Raw genomic sequence first — 11,726 nt, 5'->3', positions numbered from 1 at the left:
CTGCGCGGTCAGCTTCGGGTGTTATGGAATGACGTTCGACAGCACGGAATGGATTCAGTGGAGCGGGACAGTGATATTACCAGGACAAAATCCGCGGCCGGAACACACATACGAGAGGAGGATTCGCTGGGACAACGCATGAAAGTACGCCCGCCGCCGTTCCTTGCCGATAAACCGGAACTTTGGTTCTCCGTGTTAGAACTGGCGTTCATACATAATCAGGTAACTGACGACCGGGAAAAGTTCATGATAGCGGCAAACAGTCTGGATGCCAGGGCAGCGATATTGGCTTTTTAATAAGCTGGCTTACTAAACCGCTAGATCAAAGAGTCTGTCAAGTGTTGCGAGGTGAACGTAGAGGTGACAGAACTCCCTCCAAATATTGGAGGCATTTGCGTGGAATCGTGACGGAAAATGAATTTTCGAACACTACACTTCATTCCGTTTGGGCAACACAGCTTCCGTCTGCAGTAAGAGCTGCTGTGGCAGAGAATGACGGACACGATATACAAGCACTACTCCAACTGGCCGACAGGGTTCATGCGATGGTTGAACCAACAAGTTCTCTCTGTGTAGCAAAGGTGGGGGCGACGACGGAAGAATACGAAGCGGCGGCGATTAATAAGCAGCGGCGGGCTGTTACTGGTACACAACTTCAAAACCTCTAGGAGCAGCTAGACGGGCTGCAGAGGCAGATGGAGGCGCTGAGAGCTACCGGTTCGGAGGTCCTGCCGACACATAAGGACAGCGGAGATGGCGGGAAGCAGCAGTTGTGTTGGTATCATCAACGATTTGGGGAGCGAGCCTCAAAGTGCATTCTACCGTGCAGTCACGCTCGCCGTGTAAATTACCAGGAGACTGTAAGTACAGATGTTTCTTTATTAACGGTATCTCGGCGACTTTATGTTCGGGATGTGACAGCTTCGTGTTATTATTTGATAGACACGGGATCTGATGTCAGCACGTGGCCAAAGGGGAATTGTAGTTCCCTCAGTGACAGCACATCGTTTTGCCTCAAGGCAGCAAATAAACAGCCCATCATGATGTATGGCAGTTGTGTCAAAGAATTTAGGACCTAGTATTATTTGTCATTGGACTTTTGTCATTGCAGATGTGGCAGAGTGCATATTAGGAGCAGATTTTCTATATGCATTCGGTATTGCGGTGGACATTCGGTTATCGCAGCTTAGAAGGGGCAAAGAAGTAGTGCATGGTCATGTAGGAATAATCACAGAGAAGGTACGCGGTTCTGTTGGAGTGACAGAAGTATGCGGGCTTAGAGAACCGTCAGCGCAGCCGATAGCCATGGTGGACCATCGTACAGTTCACCATATAAACACCATGCCCAGGCCTCCGGTCTCCCTCAGACCGAGAAGGTTGGCCCCAGACAGATTTGCAGACACAAAAGCGGAGTTCGAACAGATGTTGGAAATGGGAAGTATTCGAAGGGTTACATGGTTTGGGGACCCAGAGCGAGTGTAAAATTAATGACAGAGAGTTTTGTGTGGCCAGGAATTAAGAGAGACTGTCGGAAGTGGGCGCAGACGTGTCTGGATTGACAGTGATGTAAAGTGAGACGGCATGTGATGAAGCCAGTGGGTAAAGTTGACAGGCCAATTGGTCGTTTCGAGCGTGTGCATCTGGATATTGTTGGAGTGTTGCCAATGGCCGAAGGCTATCGGTATCTATTGACAGCAATTGACAGATTTACGATGTGTGCAGAAGCAATCCCCATTTCAGACATATCGGCAGAGACAGTCAGTTGGGCGTTCTTGACAACGTGGATAGCACGGTTCGGATGTCCAGTACATGTCACGACGGACCAAGGACGTCAGTTCGAATCCTCCTTGTTCCTGGAGCTGGCAAACATGTGCGGGGAAAGCAACGGCATCGTAGAGCGGTGGCACCGAACACTGAAGACCGCGTTAAAGTGCCATGGCGAGAATTGGTCAGCAGCATTGCCACTAATGTTACTAGGCGTACGCACTGTTTTCAAACCCGACCTCGGAGCATCTACAGCGGAATTAATATACGGGGAAACTTTACGCCCACCTGGAGAGTTTTTTCAGAAGAGTACAAGCGAGATGAACCTACCGTACTTGTTAACGAGAGTAAGGGCTCAACTGGCCGAGCTTGGGCCACAGCCAGTGACACGGCATGGCGTTAGGCCGCCGTTCGTACATCGAGAATTGAGCAAATGCTCGCATGTAATGTTGCGAACCGACGCAGTCAGAACTCCATCGCAGCCACCATATACGGGACCTTACAAAGTACTACACCGTACGGACCAGGCCGTGACTATCCTAGTTCGCGATAAGAGTGTTACTGTGTCAATAGACAGGGTGAAGCCGGCTCACTTACTGCTAGAAGATGTAAGACAAGAAAAGAGGAGACGGGCCTGCAGCAAGACGTTGGGCCCCTGTAGGGTGCAACGGATGGTAGGACAGCGAGCCAGATGAAGCCGCGAGAGGGTACGACGATGGAGGAAGTACAGCCGGAAATTCGCACAAGAGCCGGGCGAAGGGTCCGGTACAAGTTTCCGCACATTGCTGGAGCTCCGCTCTTCAGGGAGGGGGCTGTGTGGGAGCACGCAGACGAATAGTTGCGTGTGCACAGTACAGGGGCAGCGGCAAACACTCTAGAGTGCACATAATCATTTACTCTTTTCTTTTTGTTTGTTTTGTCTTCGATGTTCCATGTTAATGTCTGGCATTGCTTGAGAATAATATTAAACATTAAGAATAGGAACGAGCCAGTCAGTAATATTATGGAGCTACGTAGTGGCTACAATGTAAATGTCCTAGAGACAATCGCAGATCCAGTCACTATAATAATTAATAACGCGCTGACCCATTGTACTCTACGAAATGGATTCTGCTCCTTGTTGTAGTTCTGGCAATTATCGATGATATTGATTTCCCTTGTATCTGACGATAGCCAATACGAAAGAGATCTATACGTGTCATGGAGTGGCACGGAACAATGCAGCACCTATTTAACTCCTTGCTTGTGTTGCTAGGTTACAGCACGTAACTTGGAGGATAGACGCGTTCAACGTGGCCTTTCGTCGGTAGTGCCTAATCTAGGTGATACGCTAACAAGAGTCCTCATGCTGGATCTGGTGCGACTTCTCCACGTGGTGCAGGTGGCGGCAGTGGCGGTGATGGACATATGGAACGAAGTGGCCGATCTTATGGGACCGTGGCCAGAGCTGGAGTTCGAGAACCAGCTGGCGAACCACCTGGCCGAGTATCTGCAGAATAAGCTGGACAACTGGGTGGAAGGAAAGCTGGAGTGCTGGATCCAGAAACAGCTGGAGACGAAGCCGCAGCCACAGCAGGATCAGCAGGGTATCACCCGCCAGAGTCGGTGGCGCGTCGATGTGCGCGTCTCCCTGGCTCTCTGTTGGCCGCTCCGCCTGCTGTGATCGGGCGTTGAGAACCCACAGCTGGCACGTCCCAGTCGGCCGCCCATGTGTAACACCGTCAGGAAGGAGTTGAGTTGTCTGCATAAAAATTGACTAGTGTTGTGAAGAAGTATTTTGTGAACTGGCAGAAAACGGCGCTGTTTCTTACAACCCTTAAGAAGAGGAATTTCCTGGCTAGTACTCCTCCGGCAGTGCTCCTCCACAGAAGGAGTTGAGTTGTCTGCATAAAAATTGACTAGTGTTGTGAAGAAGTATTTTGTGAACTGGCAGAAAACGGCGCTGTTTCTTACAACCCTTAAGAAGAGGAATTTCCTGGCTAGTACTCCTCCGGCAGTACTCCTCCACAGAAGGAGTTGAGTTGTCTGCATAAAAATTTACTAGTGTTGTGAAGAAGTATTTTGTGAACTGGCAGCAAACGGCGCTGTTTCTTACAACCCTTAAGAAGAGGAATTTCCTGGCTAGTACTCCTCCGGCAGTACTCCTCCACAGAAGGAGTTGAGTTGCCTGCATAAAAATTGACTAGTGTTGTGAAGAAGTATTTTGTGAACTGGCAGAAAACGGCGCTGTTTCTTACAACCCTTAAGAAGAGGAATTTCCTGGCTAGTACTCCTCCGGCAGTACTCCTCCACAGAAGGAGTTGAGTTGTCTGCATAAAAATTGACTAGTGTTGTGAAGAAGTATTTTGTGAACTGGCAGAAAACGGCGCTGTTTCTTACAACCCTTAAGAAGAGGAATTTCCTGGCTAGTACTCCTCCGGCAGTACTCCTCCACAGAAGGAGTTGAGTTGTCTGCATAAAAATTGACTAGTGTTGTGAAGAAGTATTTTGTGAACTGGCAGAAAACGGCGCTGTTTCTTACAACCCTTAAGAAGAGGAATTTCCTGGCTAGTACTCCTCCGGCAGTACTCCTCCACAGAAGGAGTTGAGTTGTCTGCATAAAAATTTACTAGTGTTGTGAAGAAGTATTTTGTGAACTGGCAGAAAACGGCGCTGTTTCTTACAACCCTTAAGAAGAGGAATTTCCTGGCTAGTACTCCTCCGGCAGTACTCCTCCACAGAAGGAGTTGAGTTGTCTGCATAAAAATTGACTAGTGTTGTGAAGAAGTATTTTGTGAACTGGCAGAAAACGGCGCTGTTTCTTACAACCCTTAAGAAGAGGAATTTCCTGGCTAGTACTCCTCCGGCAGTACTCCTCCACAGAAGGAGTTGAGTTGTATGCATATAAATTGACTAGTGTAGTGAAGAAGTATTTTGTGAACTGGCAGAAAACGGCACTGTTTTCGCTACTCGGGAGACAATTCCTATCGCTATTTTTGGCGATGGAACGTTGAGAACAAGTGTGGTTTTTTAAATAAATGCATAAATGTTGTGCGATAAGTAATGCAAACAGTTAAACTGAATAAAATGACCTTTTCAGTGTTATGTGGTGTTTCATTTTACGCTACAAATCAACTTGACACTTAATAATGATTCTTGGAAAGATTACCTTTCCTGTCGTTAAGTGTGTAACTGACATGTGACATTATACTTACCTCAATTGAATCTAATAAAGCTTTGAGTACAGGCAGAAAAATTAAACCCACAACACATTATTTCCCGTGCTCTCTGGTACTACATAATGCGAACTTTAATAGGAAAATCGCAGACACAGACTACAATGGTGATGCTCTTTTTTTTTTGATAGCTCCTCTGAAGCCCAACAGCAGGGGAGGTACAGTTCATTAGCAGGATCTGACCACCAGTTGTGGAGTGGTTGTATACGTCTTGGCAGGACACAATACTATACGTAAACTGCCTTTGAAGGAAACAATACTCAACTATGATGATGATGGTTATCATATTCATTACGCATCTAAAGCAGAGTCCATAAGAAGCGTACTACAATATGCTTAGAGTTTTGTGAGTACAGTCTAGATAGCCGTTTAAATCGTGCTGCAAACTGTGTATAAATTCAGTTCTAGACTGTAGAACACAAGTACACATACTCACTGACGCACTTACCCAAATACGTACACACACACAATCACAGTGATCGTGGTTGTAAGCAGAAATTTATCCAAAAGTGGTAAGAATCTAAAATTACCATGTTCTGTATAACTGAAGAGACGGATTTGTGATCTGTCATGCACCAAGAGCAACATTGGACAAGAAGTATACTATACAATACGTTTGATAACCATCCAGGCGTAGCATAGCAAAGCCAAGGAAGCAGTTATATAATCATGGCCAAAGATATACGGTTGGAATAGACAGTTAGACGTGGATGACCTATAAATGTAGAGTAACAAACTGATGTATGGCAGACCACAAAAATAGGTGCGATCAAAAAGTCGTCTGTAGCCACCGACCTTACTGATGCCTATAAATTGCCTCGACATGTGATTATGAAACACTTTTACATTCTCCTTAGATAAAGACTATTGCGTTACCGGTTTTTGGGGTGCATTAAACAGCGACATACGTCGTGTGTTTCACTCTGTGACAATACTGTCCCAGCGTATTAAACTCCAACAAACAATATTTACAATGTACTTCTCTGTACTGCCGACCAATCACGACCATGTTTTCGTGGTAACAATACCTTACAGAACAGATGCTGCAAGATTAAAAAAAAAATACATTCTGCAGTATCTCTACTGAAGTGGTAGGAATACCCGGTGGATTTGATGGTTTTATAGAAATTTGATCTTGTATCGAGTTAGAGCACTATCTACCTTCAATCGTTAACAGCAAACACCTCGACATCCAAGCCAACAGGGGACTTCCAACGCATGTGCGACGACTCGTGTCAACCAAAGCAACGGAAAACCCATTTCGCACCCTTCTTTAAGCGAAGATGCATGCGAAGTACTCCATTTCTTTTACATGAGTCGTCGGTTTGATAGCTAATTTGATTCTGAGTCACTTACAGTGACTTGTGAGGTACTGAAGAACCTTTGTATACATTGACAGTTGTCCTGTTTCCTGAGTTAGTGAAGCTTGGTGTGTGCTATGCATTTGTATGTTCCCCCATAAGGTGCAGTCTCCGTTGCTGGGAGTCATTTTATACAGTAGAACTGATGTGAGTAATTTTCTCATCCTAAAGTTTGGCAAGGTAGGGAAGTGCAGCAGAAATCTTGGTGGACGGATGGATGTCAGATGTTGAGCATACCTGTCCTGGTCTGCGCCGCACTCTGCACGACTAATATTTCGGCGACCACATGGCTTTAACATTATGGCTTTAACATTATAGTGTGTTTAAGTGCAGAACTGTGCAGCCTTATGTTTTAGGATCGTTTCTCCCTTCCCAATACCTACGTGGTACTGACCCCAGACACTGCAACAATACTACAGAACTGATAGCACAGTTGGTTTTCATAATATACTTCAAACTATGTCCGTATGGCGCTCCACCATGCATAAACCACACCTTTCTTCTTAGCTGTCTTTTATTTCACCACAGCACTTGGATTGGTACCGTAAGTAAGATTGGTGCAGAACAGTCCTTGCTGAACAGCAGTTATGGACTACGCTCGCTCTGTTACTTCAGAAAACGTGGAATTTAGTGGGTAGAGTACGCGCCTACTCCTGGTCAGTTGGAAGTTCAATCGGCGACAGTGTTGGAGGTAGCGTCGGTCTACACAATGTCGAGAGATCGTTCAATCTACTGCTTTAAGCTATGAATGCGAGAATACTCTGTGGCACCCATTCATATAGGGGGAAAAATGGGCAGTCAGAATCGTAAATTCAGGACTATGATCGTTATGCTAAATATATATAGACATCCTAACTGCATCGGTATAAGGTGCTGTCTGATAGACTTTGATCTACATGTCCGAGAATTAATCATGAATGAATGTACAGCACAGTCATCTATCTACATTCTCAATCTAGTATACGGTACTCGCAAAGTGGTGGAAGGGTGATTCAGCGATGATGCAGAAATTGTGAGGCATTCTACTGTGTCATTGGCTGGTGGTGAAATTACGGAAAAACTGATAAAATTGGTAAAACTGATCGCAAGATCAAGTGTCGGACTTGTTACAGTACATCGTCCCTTATGGATGGTTGTATTTTCATCGCAAATGACCACTGGTACGCAGTTGATTATCACATAATGATTGACAGAGACCAGTTGTTTGAGATGGCTCTAGTCTTGGTGAAGACTAGCACCAAAACAGTTATCACATACATTGCTGCAATATCAATGTTCTTGGTCTCTTCAAAATGGAATGTCCCGTCACTGTGGAACATGAGATTAATTATAGAGGTCATCACCTTCGAATACTCCACTATGCCACAAACTCTTCCAGTTTCCAAATGTAGCGATGTTTCCCACATTTTGGTCAATAAGAAACACTGCCTCATTCTCATATTTCAACCATCATATGTGTCGTGGGAGCAGATAGCTTACACCATGTGGTGTCCACCTTTCTGCGAGAGCCAGTGGATCGAATCATGTTAATGTGGTTTTCACACCTGACACAGACCTCGAAGTCAGGGCAGAAAAAGGAAATGTATGGCTGCGTACACTGCTGTAGTTATACACTGCTCCAAGGTGTTACAGCAAAGAACAATGTATCTAACTGCGAGCCATCGTATGGTGTGTGTTGGGAGGTACCTTGTACCACTACGAGTCATTTCCCTTCCAATTGCAATAAGAGCGAGGCAGGATGTGACTCCCTTTACGTCTGCATTTTTGCGTTTAATTTCTGATATCTCAACTTTGTGGTCCACACAGAAAATGTATGTAGGCAGCAGTTTAATCCTTCTCAAATTAGCTTCAATTGTTGGTTTTCACTAGTATTCCTTGAAAAGAATGTCGTATCACATACACGGATTCCCATCTGTGTTCATTAAGCATCTGCCCACTAATTTGGTGGGAGTAATTAATAATGCTTCTATGGGGCTGTGTTCTGAGGGAAACCTGGGACTGCAGACTTGTGGCGGCCAGTAGTCAGGTATCTTGTTATTGCAGACTGTGTCAGCCTTTCTTGGATATTTCGAACAGAACGTTTCGATTTGCAGGAGGGATGAGGGGCAGCATATTGTACAGCATCCTGGTATTAATCCCAGCGACATTTAAGCACACTGACCTTCTGAGAAGGGTAGGACAACTTTTGCGAGTCTGGAATCATTGACAGCTGTCGTACACGACGAGGGGTGCGGTGTCAACCGGGAACGGTACAGCCATCACGCGGCAGCTGTTCAGGCGGACCCAGTGGCGGAGGCGTCGTTGGGATGGAAAAGAGAGCGAAACATCCAACTGACAGGTCTCAGGTTGATTAGCTCTGGAACAGTACTCTCTAAGTGACTGAATTCCACCAGCATGACTAGGCAACCGATAGTCAAAACGCATCTAGCGTTGAGTGTCTTCAGCTAGTTGACAACGTTTGCCAGCACCTTTGCTATCGAAGGAAGCGACTACCTCCCATGTGGGAAGCCTCCAGAGACGTCTTGAAGCGTCTGTAACGGTTGCCCGCGGAGTGTAATCTGACTGCAGGAAAAAATTACTCAACATGCACAGGAACTTTTATGATCAGTTGAATCAATTAGCCTACAAATTTGTTATCAAAGAGGTGCCGCTGGCTGGCGGAGGCGACTATGTGAGTAACACAATTGTGATTCGAGATTTGGAGCGCTAATCAGGCGGGTTTTCGTTGCGGCGAGATCTTCCAATGAAATTTAAATCTCCCACCTACACAGAAAGGGATGACCATCGTAATAAAATAGCTATATTACCGAATTTATAAAATGATACGTATTATAAAACTGATATTTATAAGCCCTCTCTGCTGTTTCCTTGAGAGACTTTGTGTGTGATGAGGCATTTGTTTGCTTTAAGAGAGTTCGAAAGTGAGGAGGCATCCTATGGAGGTAGAGCATGCTCTTATCACTCTGTCATGAGGTAAAAATGAGTTTAGTATTGCAGGAATGTGATGCGGGACATAACAGATATAAAGCTGATAACACAAAATATCTTTTTACCTGACGAGAAAATACTTAGAGGAAATATACCCTATGCCGTAGTATTGTACGGGGTTTCCACAAGTGGTAACAATACATTTACGACGTGAAAAAGCGTGTATGGTCCACTTTCTTCTGTCTTTGAAAAGCACTCGTATTAAAGGAAGGAGTCTGCATATTGCGTGAGAAATTTTAGGTGTATTTGACACAGAACACCCCATTCCAGATGGGTAATGTGGATTATTTTAAACTGAGGAGTGTATGGCGGGTGTGGAAGTGCAGTTCGTCGAAGCACGGGGCATTGTGCCTCCGTTGGCGGCGAGTTGGCCCGAATGTGTCGGGCGACCGAATGTCGAATCTTACGCCTGTCGTTAGCAGCTGCTTCCCAGCTGGCCGTCTCTTCAGGTACTCGATATGTGGCGCTGGACTGGACTGGAGGTGACTGGTCAGCCCTTCTTTTTTCGTCTTGAGACCACATGTTCAAGCTAAGATAATGAGCACGACATTCATAAAAAATATCATACAATATATTTCCTGTGTTTCTGTTGGCTAGGGTGTGACTTGCCATTCGTAAATAGGCATAAATGTGTTTCATTACCAGATGATGTTGCTACACGAGTCCTGTATACAGGGGCACGGATTTATAGCCATACTAGTATTTTGAGTTGTTTGGGCGAAACCTTTGAGAGAGTCATCCATGCCTGCGTTTTCGAACCACTGGTGGCGGATGGTAGGCTCAGGGCAAAAGAGTATAGCTTCAAATGTAAACTATCAGCAGAGCTTCAGCTACAGTAGCGGTCTTCTCAGTAATTGAAACGCTTTATAAGAAGGTGATGTCGATACCCAATTGTTATGTGAAATAGGTAGTTTTTGACAGACAGAAAGATGATTTTTACAACAGAGTGCCGATCGTCTGGTACCTGACTGCCTCAGGCTGGACTGCCTCAAGGATCCGTTTTATCCCCACTACTCTTTAACCTCTTTGAAAATGACATGCCAACTGTCACAGTTGGCACAATTTGCGGATGATACCGCTATTTTCAGCTGCGGAAGATATATTCACACCAACACTGGACGCCTTTGATATCGACTCGATGCCACAGCCGATTGGTGAAAGACCAATGAAGTGCAACGAAATTCCGTAAAGATGACAGCTATCTATTTCAGCAAGAAACTCCCGTTGATGCCTACAAACCTGAGACTGCATTGGCGGGATATCTTGTGGGGGGCAACAAGGAGTTACCCGGAGGTCGCTATGGACAAACAGCTCTTTCTCCTTAAAGGTATTGACTCTCTTAAGGAAGGAAGCTTTTCGGTATGGCCAAGAAACATCTCCCTTTCTTCAAGCGTACTGACCCCAGTACCACAGCAAAGCTTGGATTATAAAAGGCGACGGTTCTCTCTACTATAATGTATGGTAGCTCGGTCTGGAGCCTTGCCAGTGCAGCACAAATTGGCCCTCTGCAAATTTTACAAAATATGGTACACAGATGGATACCACTATAATCACATCGTTGACTTGCATACTGGCCTCCATATGGATACAGTACTTAAAGCGGTTCCCAAACAGATGACCACCCTTCACAACAAAGTCGACACTTTGCGTAACATGGTGTACCACGTAAGAACTCTGGGCAGAACGATACCTCTCACATGGCGTCTGTATAAGGCACCAAGTTTGTTGGTACTCGGACAACATACCTTGTTCCACCAATTGGCGGTATCTTATGGACCTATAGACAGTTGTAAGAAGTTGACGCCAGATGTTTATTCATAATAAAGTGAACTCAAGCACGTACATACCTACCACCATGAAGTCGGGATAGTTCGATTTATAGCGTGTCATTAAAAAGAAGCCACACCAGGACAGAGTAACGCTGTTCTAATGCTCTTACCCAGCCTTATTTCCCCCCCCCCCCCCCCCCCCCAGCAGCTATTCACTAGTAGATTGGTAGGAGGCTAGTTGCGTGTACTTCAGTGATAGAGTGATAGATTGGTATCCCATATTTATTGCCCATCCTACCCATATAGGGCTAATGGCTAGACTTGCTGAAGCAACTCTCTAGTGCTAGGCTAATAGCGAAAAATATTCTCTCCACTACCAACAGTTAGTGACGAAACTGGAAGGAGCTACTGTCTAGTGCTCGATCAATGGCAACTACCATGCCCAACTCAAATTGGTTAAATAAACAATATTCTGCAAGCCTTGGCTTCTGCAAATTGCTTACATAAATAAACATTATCTCAGAAATTGTTTGATTTAATATTCGATACACTGCAAATGATTTGATTAGCTACTTCCCCCCCAATAGGAAGAGGGGATTTGGACTGCACCAGTATTCTGGGTAGGTCAT

At 45.3% G+C, this 11,726-nt stretch overlaps 1 protein-coding gene across 1 annotated transcript in view; it reads right to left on the bottom strand.

Annotated features, from left to right (window-relative positions):
- Positions 1–3,743: 3,743 nt before the first annotated feature.
- The window catches only part of LOC126209894 (uncharacterized), a 55,839-nt gene continuing 47,856 nt past the window's right edge, over positions 3,744–11,726 (bottom strand). Inside the window, exon 3 of the mRNA XM_049939017.1 lies at positions 3,744–3,931. Within this exon, the coding sequence (XP_049794974.1) occupies positions 3,744–3,931 (188 nt within the window). The remainder of the gene's footprint in view (positions 3,932–11,726) is intronic.

This window comes from Schistocerca nitens, chromosome 10 (genome assembly GCF_023898315.1).
Source record: "Schistocerca nitens isolate TAMUIC-IGC-003100 chromosome 10, iqSchNite1.1, whole genome shotgun sequence".
Taxonomy (NCBI): Eukaryota; Metazoa; Arthropoda; class Insecta; order Orthoptera; family Acrididae; genus Schistocerca; species Schistocerca nitens.
The sequence above is the reverse complement of the archived record's forward strand: the minus strand, read 5'-3'. Positions and strand labels throughout refer to the sequence as shown.